At 43.5% G+C, this 23,109-nt stretch overlaps 1 protein-coding gene across 28 annotated transcripts in view; it reads left to right on the top strand.

Annotated features, from left to right (window-relative positions):
• The window catches only part of LOC119456284 (neurogenic locus notch homolog protein 1-like), a 183,577-nt gene that overhangs the window by 71,506 nt on the left and 88,962 nt on the right, over window positions 1-23,109 (top strand). For 3 of the 28 annotated variants that reach the window (XM_049669664.1, XM_049669666.1, XM_049669665.1), the window contains exons 10-11: window positions 6,284-6,399; window positions 16,366-16,412. The exons of 24 other annotated variants lie outside the window; for them this stretch is intronic. In XM_049669664.1, coding sequence (XP_049525621.1) covers window positions 6,284-6,399; window positions 16,366-16,412 — 163 coding nt within the window. The remainder of the gene's footprint in view (window positions 1-6,283; window positions 6,400-16,365; window positions 16,413-23,109) is intronic. One more of the 28 variants, XM_049669667.1, reaches the window with a different exon arrangement.

Raw genomic sequence — 23,109 nt, 5'->3', positions numbered from 1 at the left:
TTCTCTGCTGCGCCATCTAATCGTTCAGCTGACCACGTTTTACTTGAAGGTTTCAACGTGTTGCGAACTTGCATGCACAACTCACAACAAAGTCAGTGAAAAGAAAAACGCCGCAATGTATGGAAACAGAATCACACAATGAGCCTGTGCTGTTTCCTTTGTATCTTATGATGGAGCAGGTGGCAACGTTATTTATTTTTAATAGGAGTACGTTGCGGATCATGGCCAGATATCAGCTTTTCTTAGCTTCAGGAACAGCCGTAAGCATAAATGTGGTGACACTGGAGATGAAGCTCTTTTCTTAAAGCAACACTAGTCAATCCATGAAACATGAAATATTTACTTTACGATATTTTAGGACATTATTTTCATTCACTTAGCGGCAAAACGTTGGTTATTACCACATAATGCTACGAAGACAGCTTCCCCTTTTTGGAATTTTATGTTGAAACCTAAGCACTGATATGCCAGTGTGACATTCCGGATTCGAAAGTATTTTCACATATTTGGCCTAAGTCGTCGCAGGTAAAATTTTCAAAGCTTGCTAGGTTGAGACTTTGGTTTTATTATATTTAACTAGACTCGGTAAATGCTGTCAAAAACCACATTCTGACGAGCTGATACAGGAATTTAACGTCAGTGTCTCCCACCCATCCTTTGTTTTATTGCGATAGCAATTATACGGACAATCCAGCAGCATATTTGCCGTCGCCGTGATGGTCCGTATCAAGTCCAACGACGATAACACCGTCGCCACGCGCCGCATGCTCTACGTGCGAGTAAAAGCATGCGAGGTGAGCCGACGATCGCGGCTCAATCTCGCGCGCGCAAAGGAGGAAAGTGGGGAGGAAGCCCGCCGTCTTTTGTCGCGCGCGAGTCACCGGGGGGGGGGGGGGGGGGGGAGGACAAGGGGGGGCTTCTACTCCGACGGCTGCCGCGTACAGAGTGGCCGAGCGGGCGCACCGCCTTGAAAGCGATCTGCGATGTGGAAAAAGTGCGCGGTCACGCGGGTTTCATCTTCCGAGCAATCTGTAATGTGGACAAAGTGCGTCGAGTGCTGGTACCTTCGTATGCGCTGTGCTTTCGACACTGAGTTCGCGTTGAAGCGAGAGACAGCACGAAGGTCATTCGCTCACTGCTGCCATCGCGCTTCCTCACTCCAGCGTTTTGACAGCGAGTTTCCGCGGTCATCTAGTTAGATGTGTTCATGTTTACCTGTGTGTGCGTGACACCGCGCTTGTTAATTTAGTTAGTAACAGAATGTTTACACGTTTACACGGCCGATAAAACTACTATCCTTACTTCGTATAGCTGTCTACTAATTTGCTATCGCACTCGGTGTTTCGTTTTCCGAGTGAAACTGCGACTTTCTTTTGCATGTTGTCTGATTTAAGAAGCCTCTTCTCTAGATAAGAGTAGCCATTTTGCTATGCAGATGCGCAATTTATTGTTTCACTTCTTTAATTTCGTCCCTTTAATTTACGTACTGATGCTTTCTTAATGGAAAAAAAACTTACAGTCTAGCGGCCGTAAAAACTCATCATGGATTGATGGCCATCGCAATCTCTGGAGTTCAATGTACACTCGGAAACAAATGATTGTCTGCCTGGATAAATATTTATAAAGATATGATTTCTATCTAGTGCACTTGGCCATTAGTTCAACACATGAACAAGGCGTCTTGATCAACATTTTAGGCATGTACAATCATCCACTTCAAGTGGATGTATATTGACAAAATACAAACCACAGCCAAATATTTCTTCTTCAAACAAATGTTCTCCTAATGCACTGGCAATGCATTTGTGTACCGAGAAATTATAAACAGTGAACAAGCAATATATGGCAGAGCCATTAAAAGGTTGAGTAAAAGTATCATATTGTTTGGTTGCAAAACTAAGGTACAGCAAAGCACAAATACTATGCGTTTAACAAGCATTTACAGGGTGGCTAATTTTAGGCAGGTAGCATTACCAGAATGCTAGATGAAGATGAACAAAGCAAGATGCTTTTCGATACATTTTACTTTTCAGGCAATGCACACATTAGCCACAAGCATACCGAAAAAACACATATAGTTCATAAAAGTAAATAAACAATAAATAAAAAAGTAAGCCTGGAATACAGTAATATTTTGAACACACGTCCGAAATAAATCCTAGATACTCAAGATTTGCTGCCACAAGCAGTTTATTCGCTTTGGCGAACACAATTTTTGTGAAAAAATTAGTCATCAAACGCATAATTAAATAAAATTCTTAACGTTATTGCTGTCCCAATTATGGCATATGTTTAAAATGAAAACGTTTAAGACAGTCGTATTTGAAGACAACTTTGAATCTCCTGGAGTGCTTCTGTTTTGAGATAGTCATCGTCAAATTTCACACTCAGATCCACAGCCATAAATGCAAAATCAGCTGTGTCAAATTTTATTATGAATTATTATGAATATGTCCGAACAGAAGCGTTCCAGGAGAACCAAATTGAAGTTGTTATCAGGCACAATTATCTTAACGTTTCAAATATAAACGTACACAATAAGCTTGACAACAAAAAAGCTAATTCAGAAATTTTGCTCACTATGCGATTCATCTAATTGTTCGCAAAAATTGTGTCCACCAAAGCACGTAAATTGCCGGTGAAAGCAGATTTTGCGTAGCTAGCATAGCGGTTTCATTAACTGTAATGTTAGTTTAACTTCGTAGATCCTGTAGATCTGAAACATGCCAATTGGGCCAAGTATAGTGTGAAACCTATCAAGAAAGGGGTCAGGCAAGGAGACACAATCTCTCCAATGCTATTCACTGCATGCTTAGAAGAAGTATTCAAGCTCTTAGACTGGGAAGAATTAGGAGTGAGGATCGATGGCGAATATCTCAACAACCTTCGGTTTGCAGATGACATTGTCCTATTGAGCAACAATGGAGAGGAATTACAACAAATGATTGAGGACCTTCATCGAGAAAGTGCAAGAATTGGGTTGAAGATGAATATGCAGAAGACAAAGATAATGTTCAATAGCCTGGCAAGCGAACAAGAATTCAGGATCGCCAGTCAGCCTCTAGAATCTGTAAAGGAATATGTTTATCTAGGTCAATTACTCACAGGGGACCCTGATCATGAGAAAGAAATTTACAGAAGAATAAAATTAGGTTGGAGTGCATACGGCAGGCATTGCCAAATCCTGACTGGGAGCTTACCACTGTCGTTGAAACGAAAAGTCTACAATCATTGCATTCTACCGGTGCTAACATACGGGGCAGAAACTTGGAGGTTAACAAAGAAGCTCGAGAACAAGTTAAGGACCGCACAAAGAGCAATGGAACGAAAAATCTTAGGAGTAACGTTAAGAGACAGGAAGAGAGCGGTGTGGATCAGAGAACAAACGGGGGTAGACGATATTCTAGTTGACATTAAGCGGAAGAAATGGAGCTGGGCAGGCCATGTAATGCGTAGGATGGATAACCGGTGGACCATTAGGGTTACAGAATGGATACCAAGAGAAGGGAAGCGCAGTCGAGGACGGCAGAAAGTCAGGTGGGATGATGAGGTTAGGAAATTCGCAGGCGCAAGTTGGAATACGCTAGCGCAAGACAGGGGTAATTGGAGATCGCAGGGAGAGGCCTTCGTCCTGCAGTGGACATAAATATAGGCTGATGATGATGATGGTGATGATGATAGTGTGAAAGGAGAAAAAGTGGTCGCCCACTACTCTAAGTAAGTCATGTAGCTTGTTTTCTTGCTCAACAGCTATTCTGGTTTCCCAGTGTAAGGCAGCACAACAAACATCTCAAAGCCCATCTAGGTAATTCGAGTGCATGGAGGTCATTCAAGAAACAGATAAAGTAGCGCACTACATAAAAAAAGAAAGAGCAAGCCGCGTTCCAAAATTTTACTCAGTTCCACCGCTTCAATAGGAAATGATTGCACGACTGGCCAAATAACTTTAGAACATCCTTCCTTCTTCTTCGTATGTTGTATGTATTTATTTATTAGCTTCCTCAATAGCTTTATTCATGTGCCAGGCATCACATTTGTTTTGCTATGAATAATAAGAGGAGTTTACGGGAGACTTCAACCTAAAAATCAAAACAAAAAAGCAACGATGAAACACTAGAAGAACAAGTGAAAAAGAAAACTTGTTCTGCACGTTCAATTGCTTTATGGCGACATTGTACAGTAATTTCCAGCAGTAGGGGATACATGACAGTGTATGGCATATTCCTGCCGTTCACCTGAGCACTTGCAGGCCATAAATTTTCTCTTACGTGGCTTCGTCTACTCAAATCGAGCCAACCATTGCTGCAGTTTGACTTGGTAGAAGGCCGGCCCGGCTAGTTGGAGCCTCAAAAGACATTGAAACAGGGCTATTGCTTAGCCTTCCACTATAGACATTGTAGTTTGTGTTTGTACTGCATGGCACCTCTCACCATTCTTATCGCAATGCTTTGCATGTGACACTTCAATAGCCGCAAAGATCCAGACGTTGTCATATGTAGTTCACCTTGGCAGAACAGCTACCCGCTAATACCCCTGCTTACGACACGAGAAAATGGCCCCATCCCTTCGAACACCCAACTATTTTCAAACATTACGCTGCTATGCAAGTTTCGACAGGACATTCCATGGGCCACCTCCTGTAGGCTGCCAACTGCACATTGCATCTTAAAGCGTGCTGGCTTTTACGATGTGAACTCTACCTACACCAGTTTAAAAGAATTCAAGGAGTGAGGACGAATTTCCAAGGCGGAGAAGCAGCAATCTTCGGAGCCGGCAATTCAAGGTGTATGTTTTTAAAAATAACAAATCTTCAAGGTTTAAAAGAGATTCACTATCTTCTCTTTTCAAAGAGATGCACTATCTTCTCTTTGATTTACATGTTCGTACACAATGTAATAGGCATAACCAACTACGAAGTGGAGCACTGTGAGTTAGATTTGTGAACATGTTGCAGCGTCTACAAAATACGTTAGTGCTACATGTTCTTTATTATCAAGTAGTGATGGTGATGGGGAAATAGCGCAAGCACATAAAACGTTGAAGGAAAGGCACGGATACAAGCACCATTTCTTTAAAGGAAGAAGGAGGAACAACGCTTAAAATAAGCAACAGAAGGAAACGCAAGCAGAAATTGTTTCAAATACACAAAGAAAGAATGCACAATTTTTTTTATTGCAACGGAACACTATTTGTGAATAAGGTCCGCTTCTGTACATAGTATGCACAGAGTATGCAGCAACACTTGTGTCATCTTTGTAAGCTTCCATTTCCGTTATTCCAGGAATTGTCCACATAGCCAGACTTCTTCTATGTTTGGCTCCTTAAAATGTAATTTCACCACAACAACCACAACATGAAGTCACCCCTGCTTGTCAAAGTCGGAAAAAGTGCGAAATACTTGGTTGAATTAATAAACTCATTTTAATGGCGTTTATGTAAAATGGCCTAACGTCCTTATGAAGCCAGAGCATACAAACACTCTAGGAGGTCTGTTCTGTTTATTACATGCGAACCACAAAAATGTTTTCACTGAAGGAAACGACTTAAAGATTTGAGTGAGACATTTCACTGAAAGATAAGGCAAAATTGTTGTAACTGTTCCGAGCAGATCTGCTAATTATCAGCCTTTATTTGGCAAATAACTCAAAATAAATTGAAACCCGGAGTTTAAACCCCTGCAACTATGACAACAAATATAGACGCCACAATACCAGAAGCTGCATGTGATAATGTTCTAAGGCATACAAGATCAATATGTTAATTTCCAGCTAACGTAAAGCTTCATCTAAGTGATTTTCATGCAGCCACTATTCAGTATAATTGTGATAGCTCTAGAGTCAGATGTCAACTTTGTTTATTTGATGCAGCTTTCTCAATTTTTGATATATATTTTTGTCATGGAGTTGTGAAGGTTATGCATCAACCCCATTTAGGTTTGTGTGCTCTTGTCCATTTTTTATTAAATTTAGGCAATCAAAAAAAAGTTTTTATTAAAGTCACTAGAATTTTACTTTTGTATTTGAGATGACTGTGGGTAAAATATTTGGGTAAAGGATTGTCACAATGCCGCACAACATACGTTTTTCTTCCAAAGTCTGCACATGCCTTTGGAAAAATAGATATTTAGCACGTAAACACAAATGACTGAAATAAAAATGCATCCATGTTATTTATTGATTGCTTTTTTAATTGTTAGTGTTCACCGTCACTGACAAGATTGTACCAAGTCTCAGAACGTGAATAAATTTTTATTTAACTATTTTTTACTTGCTTCTCCTCACAGGCAGGAAGGTGACCATTCGATTCAAGATTCCCAATTCTAATTCACGCCCTAAAAGAGAAACTGTCAACAACAGTACTAAGCCTTGCAACATGGACGAAGCGGAACTTGTTAAGATGGTGAGTTTGCTTATTCATTGCAGGAATAACGAACTTGTTCATGAAGGCATCGTCCTTGCTCCACGTCAACTAGAGGTTGAGTTGCCTTCCAAGGTTTTTTTTTGGCAACAGATACGAAATATGCCACATTGCTGCGATACACTGCCTTTCTAAGAAGTGTCATCCTTTTCTGATAGAATTTCCGCAATCATTCCATCTTCGCAATGCAAACATGAACTGGTCTCTTAGTCATGTCAAGGTGATTGCACTTCAAGAAAAGTATATGCGTAAAGTGAAAATAACGTACTCGACACAAAGCATGTGTTTTTACATTTGTAAATTGTTGTATTAACAAAAAATGTTTACGTTCAAAATCTAAACTGTGAGCTTTCTGGAAAGACTTGAAACGCTATCTTGAACATTTGCCTTTGTACAGACAAATTAACATCAGCCAGAGAAGTTTTTCCCCCGCATAGGCGTCTGCGTCAGCAGGCGTTTGGTGAGTTGCGACACCACGTACCCGAGCACATGAGGGTTGGACCCTCCCGCGTGTGGCCGTGCGCGGCTGAGCCATGTCTGGGGAAAGGGGGATCCTGGAGGTGAACCGATGCCGGGTGTTTAGACCTTTAAGGCCCCCCGGCAGAGGCAACACACCTCTTCGGCCTCTGCTTCATATAGACGGCACCCCTGGGCTGACTCACCCAGAGGAAATCGGCTGTTCCCTTTTGCTGTCCTCCTCTTAAACCTTCATCTTTCTCTCTCACTTTCAATCTACCCTGTCTTCTTTTCACTTCCTTTTACTTACAATTTCCCAGGCAGCTAGGGTTAATCTGTATGGGTAGCCAACCTTGGATATTCCATATTTGGTTATAGTGGTGGCATACAGTTGGCGTTTACAGGACCTGTCCTTTACAGATTCTGCAGTATCCCCTTGTTGGGCTCCATGGTGGGTGGCTGGCGCCACCGCCGAAACCTATTCCGCATACGTGGATAGTTCCTTTCCCGCACTTCCTGATCACCGCCAAAAACGGGGGCGCACTGAAGAAGCATTTCAATTTTTTGGCCACAAAACAAATTTTTCCGCGCTTTCACGTTATTCATAGTGAAAAGCCAGACAAGAGCGTAAGAGTTGCCTCACCTTTTCTCGTTGCGAAATGTTTAACCGAGACCATAGGACCAGGCTACAAGGCTACAAAGTTGGCAAGTGGAGATCTCCTGCTGGAACTCCGCGACAAAAGAAAGATGAAAAGTTACATACCTTAGTGTTTTTGGCAAAATACCGATAACCGTGACCCCGCACCGCACGATAAACACCACTCGTGGTGTCGTCTCAGATGATGATCTCATGGACCTAACCCAAGCTGAACTTCTAGAAGGCTGGAAAGATGAAAATGTGATCAATGTAAAACGAATTAAGATGAGGCGAGATGGCAAAGGGATCCAAACGAAACACAGTATTCTCACATTCGGTACAAGTGTTCTACCCGAGATCATATAGACAGGATACATAAAGATCAAAGTCAGGCCCTACATTCCGAATCCTCTCCGTCGCTTTAAGTGTCAAAGATTTGGCCAAAGTTCGCAGAACTGTCGTGGCTGCCTCACCTGTGCGAAATGAGCCCACGAACATGCATCCGAATCCTGTGAAAACAAACTGCAATGTGTCAACTGCGACGGCGAGCATGCCGCCTACTCGTGGTCCTCCCCGTCGTGGAAGAAGGAAAAAGAAATCGTCACAATCAAAGTCATAGAAAATATTTCGCTCAAAGAGGCAAGAAGGCGGGTATCATACCTGCCAAAGAACACCTTTGCCGAAGTGGCGCGTCAAGGGGGCAGCGACGCGACGGCTTCCGGCGGCTGTCCGGCCCACACACAGTGAGCCGGCAGTGACACCATCCGCCCCCTATGCGGCTGCAGCAAGTGCTGCTCCCCCAACTCAAAAGAAGGGTCCAACGACCTCCGGGTTGGTGGCCTCCAGGGCCTCGTCCCTCGAGGCGAGGCCTTCCCGTCAAACCAACCGCTGGCAAGAGCGCGTGTCCAGCGCCTCGCAAGAGGCGATGGACACAACAACCCGCCAGACGGCGCCGCCAGCGCCTAAGGAGCGGCGAGAATCTCGCGATCGCTCCAAAAAAGGAAAAGCCCGCATCGCAGAGCCCGACAAGGGCTCTGTAAGTTAAGTTAGTCTCTTTCACACCACAGCACAAAAAAAAACGCTTTCAACATGAATACACAAATAATACAATGGAACGTCAGAGGACTCCTACACAACCTCGATGACGTCAAAGAAATCCTACACAGGTTTAATCGTAAGGTGCTGTGTGTTCAAGATACACACCTTAAATCTACACAATCTAACTTTCTCCGGCAATATGCCATTTTCCGGAAAGACCGAGACGCTCTTGCGTCGTCCGGTGGGGTAGTAATAGTTGTAGACAAGTCTGTAGCTTGTCAACTTGTACCCCTTCAGACGGCCTTTGAGGCAGTGTCAATTCGGGCAATTTTAGGGGCGAAGCTCCTCAGGGTCGAGACTTGTCCCCCGTCGCGCCTTTGTAGCCACACTAGTACTCACCGCTCCCGCTCGAGGCGCAGCTGTGCTCTCGTTTGATTTGAATGGCGCCCACTGGATGGCGCTTTCTCTTTCGCCGGTCTAGGGTGCCTCGATGCCCAGCGCCGCCGTCCGGCGCTGGCATTGAGGCACCCTACGCCGGTCGACACTCAATGCGCTTCGATACTGCTACCCTGCTACTATGAACACCGAAGAAGACTCGTTTGCGGTGCTCGCTCCACTCGCTCCTTGACGCGCTTCCTTTCTCTTTCGCCGTTCGACACTCAATGCGCTTCGATACTGCTACCCTGCTACTATGAACGCCGAAGAAGACAAGGCGGCGGCGAAGTGGAGGGCTCGCAAAGCGGCTGCAGCGCGTGCTCGCCGTCAAGACCCTGCGGTGACAGCTCGCGAAGCGGAAGCGGCCCGGGCTCGTCGACAAGCCCCGTGTTCCCGCAAATTCCCGCAAATTCCCGACAAGCCCCACCACACCCCCGTGTTTCTGTGACACATCTTTGTATGATGATCGAGTGGGCAAAATCTGTGGAGGATTCACGGTTTACCACATTACCTCCGGAGCTTCGCCCACTCATCATCATTGACTTCGTAGATAATGGCGATCATTTTTTAATAAATTGGTCACTGTATGTTCTATATACATACCCCCACACTATTTTCTCGGAAAAACTGAGTTTTATAATCTTGTTCATCAGCTTCCGGAACCCTATCATACTTGTGGGTGATTTTAACGCTCACAACACGTTATGGGGAGATTCCCGATGTGACCCAAGAGGTCGTCTTATAGAAAACTTTCTTTTGAACTCTGGTGCGTATCTCTTCAATGGGAAGGAGCTAACATATTACAATCTTATCATAATTCCTACTCATCAATAGACCTGTCAATTGGCTCTGCCTCTCTTTTCCCCGATTTAGAATGGCATGTGCTCAAAGATCCATTTGAAAGTGACCACTTCCCAGCGGCACTGGACTTGTTGAAACAACATGACTCCCTTCCGCATGACCCTCGCTGGAAACTAGCCGTCAGCTGACTGGAAGTGTTTGAAAGAATCCACATACTTATCACGAGATTTTATAAGTAATCTTAGTATAGATCACGCTGTATTATATTTTACCGCTTTTATTGTTGACGCTGCAGAAAAGTTCATCCCTCAAACAAAAGGTCGTTCACGCGGAAGACGAGTTCCCTGGTGGAACGAGGACTGCAGACAAGCTCGGAAAAAGCAAAACAAAGCATGGGGCATTCTGCGCCAATACCCAACTGCAGAAAACCTTCTTCATTTCAAACAGTGCAAATCACAGGGAAGGCGCACGCGACGGCAGGCCTAGGAAAGCAAGCAGGGAGAGGTTTCTGTTGGGAATAAATTCGTATACCCAAGAAACAAAAGTGTGGAATGCGCTCAGAAGGTTAAAGGGGCAGGAACTGCATCTGCTGCCTTCGGTAAATAATCAAGGAAACAGGTTGGAAGACCAGGCAGACGCTCTCGTAACACATTTTCAGTATGTATCTAGCTCCACGCACTATACACATACATTCCTTAAACACAAAGAAATAGAAGAACGGAAGACACTGGACCACAAATGCAGAGGAAACGATCTATACAACCGTCCTATTCAACATTGGCGAGCTTAAAGCAGCATTGAACGCCTGCAAAAGCTCTGCGCCGGGAGCAGACAGGGTTATGTATGACATGATCAAGAACATGCACACGGACACACAGATAACATTGCTCGCACTTCTTAATCACATTTGGGCAGCCGGACACCTTCCAGCGGCATGGAAGGAAGCTATTGTTGTCCCAGTTTTCAAACAGGTAAAGACCCATCCTTGGTAACAAGAGACCGTCCGATAGCACTTACAAGTTGCTTATGTAAGCTTTTCGAAAAAAAAGTTGTCGCAGTTTCACCTGAAAGGCGAAGCATCAATTGCGATAGCAAACTTGTAGAGAGCTATACGGAGTAATGATATTAGCTTTATCAGCTGTATAAACTTGGACATGCAGCAGCATCGGCAACACGCAGAACTGTTGTCGACGCCATCGGCGTTTTGCCCGCGTTCGCTCAAAATGCGTGCGGCGTTGGTGACTGTTGCCGGAGCCTCTGATATAAATAGGCACTGCGTGCCGCAGCTAAACGTCGCCTCCCTTCCCTCCCCCTCCCCCACGGCCTCTCGCTCGTCGGAAGAAGGCGCGTTTGCTCTACATACATGGTGATTGTGAAGGAGAACAGAGACGCCTACTTCTGCAGCCCTTAAGCGAGCACGGCGCAGAACGCGCGTTTGTTCTCCGCCGTGCGTTCACTCCCCGTGAAAGACGCGCCCCTCGAGCCCTTTCACTCGCACATACAGCGTTCGGCGCGCGGCAACGATTTCTTCTCCAAATGACGTCATACGGAACCTCACGGCGACGGCGACGGCGACGGCGACGCCGACAGCAGAAATCTGCTTTTGAGTGTCCATATAATTGCTATCGCAATAAAAAATGATAAATCGCCGTCTTTTGCATTTCCTAGAATCAAACAACATGCTTGATCCCTACCAGTGTGGATTTCGGGAAGGCCGGTCCACAACCGACCATCTTGTGCACATTGAAGCAAACATACGCGATTCATTTGCTCACAAACAATACTTGTCAGCTTTTCTCGACATGGAAAAGGCCTATGACACCACAGGGCACTATGGCATTATCAGAGACTTATCAGGAATGGGTACCCGTGGCAACATGCTTAGCATAATTGAAAGTTATCTCTCACACCGTACTTTCCCAGATAGAATAGGTGATGCCCTCTCTAGGCCATTTACACAGGAAACTGGGGTACCGCATGGTGGCGTACTTAGCTGTACCCTTTTTATTGTTAAAATGAGCTCTTTACGTTCGTTTATCCCACAAGATATGTTTTACTCAGTATATGTAGATGATGTGCAGATTGGATTTTAATCGTGTAACATCGCAGTCTGCGAGCGACACACGCAGTTTGGATTGAACAAAGTCTCAACATGGGAAAATCAGAACAGCTTCAAGCTAAATCCACAGAAAAGATCCTGCATCCTCTTTACAAGGAAGAGGGGTCTTGTCCCAGAGCCCAGTATCCAGCCCAATGGTCAGCGCTTACCTCTGAACACACACATAAATTTCTTGGTGTCTTACTTGACTTTAAACTTACATTCATTCCACATATAAAGTATTTGAAAGCCAAATGTTTGAAAACAATGAACATTCTTAAAATTCTTGCGCACACGACATGGGGCAGTGACAGGGGCTGCTTAATGAACCTGTACAGGAGCATCATACGGTCACGTCTGGACTATGGGTCTGTGGTGTATCACTCTGCCGCTCCAAGTGCATTGAAGATTTTGGATCCCGTTCACCATTTAGGCATTCGCCTGGCCACAGGCGCCTTAAAAACAATCCTATGCAGAGTTTATAGGTAGAATCTAATGAGTGGTGACTCCACCTGCAAAGAACATATATAAGCTTCATGTATTTCCTCAAAGTGCAATCTAATCCTAAACACCCGTGTTATAAAACGTGTTAATGATTTGAAGTCTGCCACGCTATTTCAAAACCGACCTTCAATGAGAAAGCCTTTTACACTACACGTGCGGGAGTTGAGCGAGGAAATGAATGTCCCACTATATTTGCACCCACTGATGGCTCCAGCAAGGCTGTTGCCACCGTGGCTGTGGCAAATGATAAAATGCCACATGTCATTTGTCGAAGTTACAAAGCACGCTCCAGTGGAATACATTAGAATGCACTTCCGAGAACTTCAGTTAAAATACTCAGGCCCAGAATTTTATACTGACGCATCAAAGTACAATGCTGGCGTGTCTTATGCAGCAATTGGTCCATCTTTCTCAGAATCTGATGTATTGCACCCCGAAACAAGTATCTTTTCCGCGGAGGCATACGCAATAATGTCGGCTGTCAAACACATAAAGGCATTAAAACTCGAAAAAGCTGTCATAGTTACAGACTCCCTAAGCGTAGTAAGAGCTTTAGTGTCTCTACGGAAACATAAAAATCCAATAATCAATTACATTTACTCATCTCTGTGTACTATGTACGCATCTAACCAATATATCGTGATATGCTGGGTGCCAGGGCACAGAGGCATAGTGGGCAGTACGCTTGCAGACGAACTTGCTACATCCATAACTACGAGAGCCTGTAACTCTACCGTACCAATCCCTCCCACAGACTTGAAGCCTTTCTTGCGCAATAAGCTGAGAAACTTTTGGCAATCCATCTGGGACCGTGAAACCTCCAATAAACTTCATTTAATCAAGCCGCACCTACGATACTGGCCTTCGGTAACAAAATCGCGACAAACTGATGGCGTGCTTTGTCGACTGCGAATAGGACATTTTCAGGGCACTCATTCTTAGACTGGTGGTGAACCTCCTCTCTGTGGTAGGTGTGGTGAGAGGCTGACCGTGGTGTGTCGGGAACTAGAGGCTCAACGAAATAAGCACTTTCCTATAGCACAGCGATGCCACATTCCCCCTCATCCGGTATTGTTTCTTGGAGCAGAACCAATTTTTGACGCTAAATCAGTTTTACAATTTTTGCAAGATGTCGACTTATTGCGCGTTATAAGCCCACGTCACTCGTAGCGCGTCCTCTTAACGGAGGCTGCTGCTACGATAGTTGTGACCTGTATGGCACATGCCTCCAGGTCCTTGTGCTTAAGGGCCCTGATGAGGTACTAGTGCTACCTCATTTAGTATATCACCTCTTCTTAATACATTGTTTCTTCATAACATGTCATGTACCATCGTCAACTTTTAATGCATATATAGTTGCGGCCAATTCAACGAATCTTTTAGGCCTCTATACAGCCATGCTTAATCCACGTCTTAATATTAATTATTCATCCACCAATAGCAGCCTATTACCATAGCATTGGCACTCTTTGGCCACATCTGGCCCTTGCGCCAATAAACCCCAATAATAATCATCATCATCAGAGAAGTTTTTCATGAAACGCCTTTATCTCTTACCGTAAAGCACCAAATCTTATTTTCGGTGCTTCTATGTTTTAACGTTTTCTTTTAAGACGTATTAGACCCAACGTATACCGTGATACAGAATATTATAACCTGATGACTGATATACTTTGAATGGTTGTATAGTAGTTATAATAGTTCAGCCAATTTTCGGAATTGTTATGTGAAACTTCAAAGAAGCACATCAAAAAACATGAATGAAAGTACGAGAAAGGGAACCGAGGAGCCCGATTTTTATTCATTATATCATAAGAAGCCAATAAACAAAGACACCAAGAACAACATAGGGGAAATTACTTGTACTTACTAATTGAATTAAAGAAATGATAAATTAATGGAAATGAAAATAGATGAAAAAAGTCACAGACCTCCACGGCACACGCAGCACAGTCACAGCGTAAGCTGGTGGAGCGGCTCAAGAGTAGCTCCAATTTCGGCGCCACACACACCAGGGTGTTCGCGACAAAGTCTCTTCGCCTCGTTTTGACAAGAACGATCTGAACTGTTCGCCCGGTGTCGACGGCGAGCTGCGGCTGGTAATGCTCTCTTCACAGCAGTCTGCTGAGCCCGGTGATGCCTGGTTGTAGCCGCGTACGTAGCTAGCTCTACGATTCGCTTCTTCAGCAGCGGTTCGTACCTTGCGAGGAGACGCCATAACGTGTACCGAAGATGTATCCAGAATACGTGGCACACATCTCACATCAGAATAGCGTTGATTGCGCGCCTCGTCTGAATCGCATCTCGTCGTCTGCGCCTGCGCACACTGCGTTTGCAGGCACCTTAACTAGATGGCGCCACCATACTGGCGAAGAGAGGGAAAAGGCGACACGAGAAGGCGAAAGCAGTTGGGGACAAACTAGACAAATTTAAGTTCAAAGTACGGTACAGCACGTTTCTGCTATTTCAGAAAAATCAACATGCTGGAAAATGTCAAGCGGACAACTGACACAAGGCGTGCAGTAACATTTACCATCAACTCACCTGTTTCGTATTGCACTAAACGCTGAAGGGAATAAACATTCCCGTCAACATCACCTCTAATTACCGTCGATCAAAGCAAACAACACAGAGAGGTTCACTTAGGTCGATTCTCACAGTGCGTGGGATCCGCATATTTTTGTCAACGAGCATATATTTCTAAGAGTCGAACTGGCGAAACACAACTATTCAAATCAATGAATGACTGACACCACGCTTTTCAATCTTTACGCAGAGTTGATGCGTACTTGTCGACATCGCGAAGGCTTCTGACAAAATCCGTCACTTGTGCCTAAACGGCGAATTGGCAGGTCTCAAAATAAATATGAGGATTATTACATGGATCAACAGTTGTGTTAACTAACCGCTACCAATTAGCTCTCACGAAATAACATTTCTACCATTCATTCACGCTAAATCTGAGTACCACAGGGTGCCTTGCTAGAGCCTACTTTTTTTTTCGTAGTTTATATTAATGATATTATTAGTAGTCTGTGCTCCACAGTCATACATGCTGATGATTGCGTGATTTATAGACAAATTACTAGTGCTGTGGATACTACCTACTTAGCCTGATTTAGACAAGCTTGGTAAATGATTGAACGCGTGGCAAATATAAATTACCAGTCACTAAAACAAAAGCCATTGAACTTACAAGAGCTGTCTAGTTATAACTACACATGAAAAGTATGCCTATAGTCTCAGTATGTATAGTAAAGTATTTGGGTGTAAATTTGTCATCCCGTCTGACACGGAACAGCCACGCAGACGCAATAGTTAGCAAGGCCTTCGAAACACAGCTTTGTAAGGCGCTATTTGCCTTCGGCTAAATCTGCCACTAAAATTTGTGCTTATACCGCTTTGGTAGGCTCTAAAATTGAATACGCATACCTCATTCGGAATCCGCAATCCTCATTTAGCTTGTTTTCTTGTTTAGTGGACTATGTTAAGAAGTTGTGTTACCTTGTTTTATTTATTGTAGTGCACCTTCCATGTAACGCTCACGGCCTTTCAGGGTACTTGAGTAACAAGGAAGTGCAGAGATGAGCTTGCCCAATTAAATACGACAGCATTGTGTCGTCAAAATAAGTGTCTGCCGATTTCCCAGAACGCACGACGTCTCACACGCCCTGTTGTGATTCATTGATCCTGTGTTGAAGTAGAACTCTAAAATCAGACATGTAAGAATAGCGTACAGTGAAACATTTTAAAATGGGCATGGGTACTACAGCCCGTTCTCCTATGAATTTAAGTTTCCAATTTCATGCAACAGGAGAAAGAAAGACAGAAAAGAAAAGGTTGAACCAATTTGTCATGTAGGTACCTGGTACAGGATGTTTCAAACCATTTAATGCAGCTATTGCATAATCAAGTTCGCTGGAGCTGAACATAGCGATACAACCTCCCGTTTCATTTGCTGTTCATATCTATGTTTCAGCTGAAGGAGAACGTGCCTAACGTTGACGAAAGTACTATCGTGTGCAAGTAAGTAAAATTTACATTTTGTTGCTGACATCATTATTATGCACGTTCTAATGCCTTACTGAGTTGAAATTCTGCCTGTATTTTCCTATGTTTCGGTCAATTGTATTCCGTTACTGAACTTAGTCTTTTTTGCATTACTTTCGTTACTTAAGGTTTCTGGAGGTGTGCGAACAGCAGTGCCAGATATGAATCGAATTGAACGACAAATAATTTTCAAGCAGTTCGCGAATAATGTACGAGATTTCTTACGTCCTGGTATTCACAACAATTGAAAGTGTGTCATTACACTGACATTATAAAGCATGCTTTATCAAAGCACAAAGGGACCAACAGGAATAGCTATGGAAATTGTTCTAAAACTTAGGGCTATTCGGAGCATACACGGTCATGCGTTATCCTATAAAGATTATAAAGGTGAAAGTTTGGCCCAAGTAATATCCTGTGTACCTTCGGAACTAAACTACGCATGCGCGTCGCCTGCGGTGACGGCAGAGTGAAAAGAGCCTTTCTCTCAAGTTCGAATGGTCATGGCAAATGGTGTCACTATTGATTAAAGCATGTTACAATGAATGCCGTATCTAAACAACATTTTATTGCGAGTGATTGTGTTTAGATAGAAAAATCTGGCTGTCTGAGCAACGCAGCGCGCTGTAGTACATTACGTGCATTGTGAATGGGAGGCATCTTTGCTTCAACTTCATGCTTGATCATGTATAGTCGAAGACATAAGTTTCAAAAAATATTCGAATTTTCGAGCGGCGAGTATTCAATTGAACGACCCAATCAAGTAGTGTCTATTATATTCCAGGACCCAATCGAATACAACATTCAATTCGTTATTTGAAAGTTTCCAATATTCGTAGACCCGTATAAAATTTCACATGTGCTGTATTCCAGTTTGTACTAAAACCACTTACTTGTGTTGCCTCATACATATTATGAATTGCATAAATAAATACAAATGATGCGGAGCTCCAGTTAGTAATATGCACTTCAGTAATATTTCACTGACGCTGTTTTTACCGTAGGGCAGTTGTGTACCTGTCCTAATAATAAAGCAAGTGTCACCTTTATCAACTTTTTTAATGTAATACAACAAACACTACATTGAAATAACACCTAGGAGAATGCTGATAATCTGAGAAACCACAGTGAGCGGGAAACCATATTCAACTGGAGAAAAGAAAACGTTTTTTTATTGTTTCTTTCAGGAAATTTTGAAGAATATTGAAACTTCCTTAAAATAGTTTATTTTCATTATTCCAGTAATAAAACAATTTTTTACTTAAGTACATGCGATAATTACGCAGAGAACGCAAAGACAATGGAATGAGCGCCTTTTTCTCATCTACGAAAGATTCCCAATCTGATATCTGCAAAAAAAAGTCACTCTGTGTACGAGCCACTCACTGGACACATTCGCATTAGAATCAGTCGAGGCTCCTTCCAAAGTCCAATTTAGTTGTACGTAGACGAGTTTTCGAGCTCGTTTATTTGTGAGTTTCTTGCAAAGCTTGTTAAGAACATTTCTAAATAAAGACCAGTTTAGTTCACAACTGGCAGATGGTGAAGGTATCTGCAGCAGCCTAGACGCTATAGGGGTCAGCGGCTGATTAGTGCAAAGGCTTTGCTATCATGTTGACGTTTGCGGTGTCCCAGACGCACGTTCTGGGCACAAACTCAGAGGGCATCCCATATTTTGCTGTTTGAAAGTTACGCCAAGTTTTGACAATGAAAGCGAAAGCAAATGATGAAGACACTTGAAAACTGTGCTGCAGTTTTCTCGTCGTTGTCGTAGTCACTTCTAAGATCGTATACTGCGCCGGGTGCGCAGCAGAGAATGGCAAGTATTGCTGTGTGCGGAAATATTTTTCTGTGCTGAAAAAAAAAACATTTTTTCCCAATATTTACCGGCATTTTTCCCGGAATTTACATCTCTACACCCTACACATCTTGTGTGAGAACACACAAAATGCAGTGAAACTGTATGATCAAATTAACATACATTTTGCATGTGATCGTGCGAAAAATCCTAAATATAAGTAGACGGTACAAGATGTAGGAAGTATGTTAAATAAAATTATCATTTCCGATTTATCGCTTTTTTTTCTTTTGCTACTCTTCCGACTAAATCACTCGTTCTTTCACACTCAAATTTCACAAAGATGTATCCTTTCATGGTGTGTTTGTTCTATGGCACGTTTGGGTACAGTATTGTCCTGTTTCATTTGGAATAAATCAGAAGTGTGCGGTCATCTGCGGCTATCTGCGGTTATTTCCGATAAGACAATGTTATTTTTCTCATACATAGATGGATATTTGAGCATCCCCTATGAAGCAGGTTTGCGGCTTGTACCAACAAGCTTGTTAACAATGGCACCGTCTGTTGACATATTAGTAAGCATGTAAGCTTTCTAATACGTCAACTGATGTCATGCGCTTTACTTTAGTATCGTTGTGTAGAGGAAAGAAGCCATTACTTGACCATGCATTTGTCTCATGTGCAGACGGCACCCTTGTCGCGCCACGCATGACGCAATCGGAACTAAATGGGAGCTCTACAGTACGTTTGTCCATCCGGGCAGAAATGGTCGCGTTTGAGAGCCTATGCCATAGTAGATATAATTTATCAAACTAAAACTTGCGTTCATCAGAGGTTATAAGCCCTACGAGTGTGTGCAATATGTTGAATTTTTTTCATCTTTCCAACAGAACTACTATATCTGTTTTTGGTGCAGTTACGGATTTGTGAAGTTTGTGCATTTAGTTTTCAAGCTTACCAATTTTGAGCTATTTTATTTCGATATATTATATATATTGCGACAATTATATGGACACTGCAAGCGCATTTCTGCCGTCGCCGTGAGGTTCTGCATAAAGTCCGACGGCGATAAAATCGTCCCCGCACGCCGTACGCTGTGTGTGCGAGTGAAAGCTTAGGAGGGTAAGTCAGCAATCGCGGCTCAATGTAGCGAACGCCATGAAGGAAGGCCGGCCGGAAGGGAGCGGTCTTTCGCGCGCGAGGCACGGGGGCGAGGCGACGGAGAGGGATGGGGGGTTGTGTTCTGCTCCGTCGGCTGCTGCCTACAGCGCGGCCGTGCGGCCGCCGTATATTGAAAGCGATCTGCGATCTGGGCCAAGTGCGCGCCCGCGCGGGCCTCATCTTCAAAGCGATATGCGATGGGACAAAGTGCATGCGCAGAGTGCTGGTAGCTTCGTATGCGCTCTGCTTTCGACGTTTAGTTCGCGCCGAAGCGAGACAAGAGACAGCGTGAAGGTCAATTTGCCCGCTGCTGCTGGCGCGCTTTCTCACCTGGCGTTTTCACAGCGAGTTACCACGGTAATCGAGAGAGATGTGTTCATGTTTACCTGTGCGCGCGTGACACCGTGCTTGTCTATTTAGTTAGTAAGCGAATGTTGACAACTTTATACCGTCCATTAAACCGCTACCCTTGCTTCGTATAGCTCTCTACTAATTTGCTATCGCAATCGATGCTTCGATTTTCGGGCGAAACTGCGACTTTCTTAAGGTAAAATATTTCAGTCCTTAAACGAAAGTTCTGCTTCCTACAGTCACTAGAATTTAACTTTCAACCAATTTCAAGGTCTAGCGGTCATCTTATAAAAGCATTTCTGCGTTTTGGATGTATTTGAATAGCCGGCATCGGAGTTCACCCTGAGCTGAAGCTCCTTCTGAATTCCTTCTCGTGTGCTCCAACACAAGCAAAGTCATCCCATGCACAACATCAGCATAGCATGTACATAATGTAAATATGCAGGCACATAACATAGTATCTACATTTATGTACCATCACAAAATGTCAACACATTTATCATTAACACAAGCACCTACATCAAAAAAAGCTACATGTCGACCTATTCCCACAGTGCTAAGATCCGCACAACATTTTATATTTGCTTCGTTATAGTCATCTTCATCAAATTTATATGTACCATAAGATGAAAGACTCTGCTAGATCAGCCGACTCCAAATCCCATGCTTGCAAATTTTTATTATTATTATTATTATTATTATTATTATTATTATTATTATTATTATTATTATTATTATTATTATTATTATTATTATTATTATTATTGTAAAGCGCCTTTTATTGCATTTTTGAACGCTGCAGGAGGACGAGGAAACAACTTTATTAAGAGCCATTTCAGGGCTTGTCGGCTGCGACCTCTTCCGCCCAGGCAATGATTCCTTTTTGCAGCTTTTCTACTGGGGACCGTATTAGGGTCTCCCATGTCGTTTCTGAGGGAGCTGGCAGATGCTCTCTGGGTGGAGGAAGGACCTCGCATTCCCAGAGGATGTGTCTTTAAAGCATAACTGCGAGTCGACCTAGTTGGAACAGATCCATGTTCTTAAAATTTTTGTGCGCAAACAAACAGGGACGAAGAAAATGAGAATACAAGGACGAGCGCTTTCTAACAACTGGTTTTATTTTCGAAGAACCACCTGCTTTGTGTTCTCCTTTACTTAGTCCGTGTTTGTTTGCGCACAAAAATTTTAAGAAAATGTCTCTTTTTTTTTTGCTATGGCATTTTTGTCGCAGTTTTTGCATATCGGTCAACCTCCCCATCCGTGAAGATCGCTAAGCGATGAGAAGTGGTAAGGGTGTTTGAATTCGGCGGAGGATTGTGGCCTGCGCTCTAGTAAGGTTGCAGTGTGATATAGGGTATATTCTCCTGTTCTAGTTATATAGGTTGGTAAGTTCGTTGGAGGAAGTCAGTACCCCTCCCATCGGGGGGTACAGTTCGAAGGAGAGGGCGACCTGGTTTGTTAACCCTCGGGCCACTTTATGCGCTTCCTCGTTGCTGGGATTTCCCGAATGAGCGGGGACCCAGACAAGATTGGTTTTTGTTCTGCCTTCCTGATTGAAGTCTCTCAGGATCTTGGCTGTATTTAGTCCCACACTGCCCCTCATAAAGCTGAGAATAGCGCTCTTAGAGTCGCTAAGGACAGTATGGGTGGTTGGGTTTATGATGACCAGCACTATGACCACTTCTTCGGCCTCTGATTATTGCGGCTCTAGTTGAGGCCACATTTATGATTCTAGATTCTCCGTCCATGGCACTTAGGGTGTATGTGTTGTGTCCCTGGTTGGCGGCATCAACGAAGACCGCCGTTTGGTCTTGTTCGTGATCTTCGTGTAATTTGTCTGCCCTGGCTTTTCTCCTGGCGTCGTGCCTGCCCACCAGAGTGTTTTGGGGTATTAGCTTGATTATTAGGTAATGTCTGATTGCGGGAGATAGTGGTAATTTGCCTTCCATGGTGTATATGGGTTTAATGTTAAGTCTACTCAGGATGTGTAGTCCCGTCATCGTTGTCTGAATGCTGCAAGGCCGACTGCGTACTCACGAGCTCAGAATCCTTGGTGGCGCCACTACGCTCTCCTCGTCTTCGCTCGCTCTTCCAAACGCTAATATGTAGTAATTATGGCTGGAACCTTCACCATCCCATGATAGAGTTCAACCTCCCTTGGTACCCGTACTGTCACTAACACACCACCGGTTATCTGCTCTGCACATATTACATACCCTTCCCAACTTACATTCTTCATTCTAATCTCATCTTGAAACCGGTTACCAGTATTTACTCTCCCTACTGCTGGATTCTAGTCTCTTAAAGTTATCCATATGATTTTCCATTCCATCGCTCGTAACATAGTTCCTATAGCATCCTCTCAGGCTTCTAGATATTCGTTACCAAACACCTGTACCTAATAACACATAACGTTTCAAATACTACTTAGGAGCAAAACCTGTGAACTGTGGAATGAAGTTATGTTTTTTAACGCGACAGCGAAAATCCGGCGTCCGCGTCGCTGAGGGCATCAGTGTCGGCGTAAGCATCGGCGTCTGTGGCGGAGAAATTCATCCCGAACCACCCCGACCACACAGGCCCTCCGCGTGGAGTAAGGAGTTAGTGAACAAAATTTTAATTGGTCAAAGTAAAATCCATCAGAAAAATCGTAAAATACAAGTAACTACAACCTACACGCATGGCAGCGTCGGATTGTAATTTGAATGTAGGAGAAAACATAATTCTGTTAAGAGGAAACTCAAACACAAATGCCTTTTCCAGCATTTCTACCATAACAACAGCGGCGCGCTCGGGTATGTTACTTGCAAAAACACCATCCAGATGGCGCTTGCCTCCTCGGCAGCGTAAGTTTCCAGTGAGTTTACGGCAGCGTAAAATGGTAACGGCACGCACAGGCGAAGGTGGAGAAAAAAGAAAGCTGCAGTTGCCAGGAATCCTGACAAGCACTCAGGGATCTTTGAGTGCTATCATGTTCCACTTTTAAAGGCGAAGCTTAAGCGTTCTCCATTTTTTTAATTCTTAAACCCATTAATGACCTCCTGTTGATCTGTTGGATCAGCAAATAGCCAATCTTTTAAGGAGGTAGGTAACCTAATGAATCTTGACTGAGGGTGCTATTGACGAATGAAGTGAAGTACTCGTTAAACTTGTTGGCTAATACTGTGCCCTTGCATATTTTCTTGTTAATTAACTGCTTGCCAATATCAACAGTTGCTCATTTAGAAGAAATGATATAATTAAGTTTATTTCATATGTTTAGAGTCAAAACAACCATCGAACATCATGAAGTAATTACTATGTTTAGCTTGCTTTTCTATTTTAGATAATTTCATTCTGTAAATCCTAAATTCGTTAAATATA

This window comes from Dermacentor silvarum, chromosome 6, assembly GCF_013339745.2.
Source record: "Dermacentor silvarum isolate Dsil-2018 chromosome 6, BIME_Dsil_1.4, whole genome shotgun sequence".
Lineage (NCBI taxonomy): Eukaryota > Metazoa > Arthropoda > Arachnida > Ixodida > Ixodidae > Dermacentor > Dermacentor silvarum.
The sequence above is the reverse complement of the archived record's forward strand: the minus strand, read 5'-3'. Positions and strand labels throughout refer to the sequence as shown.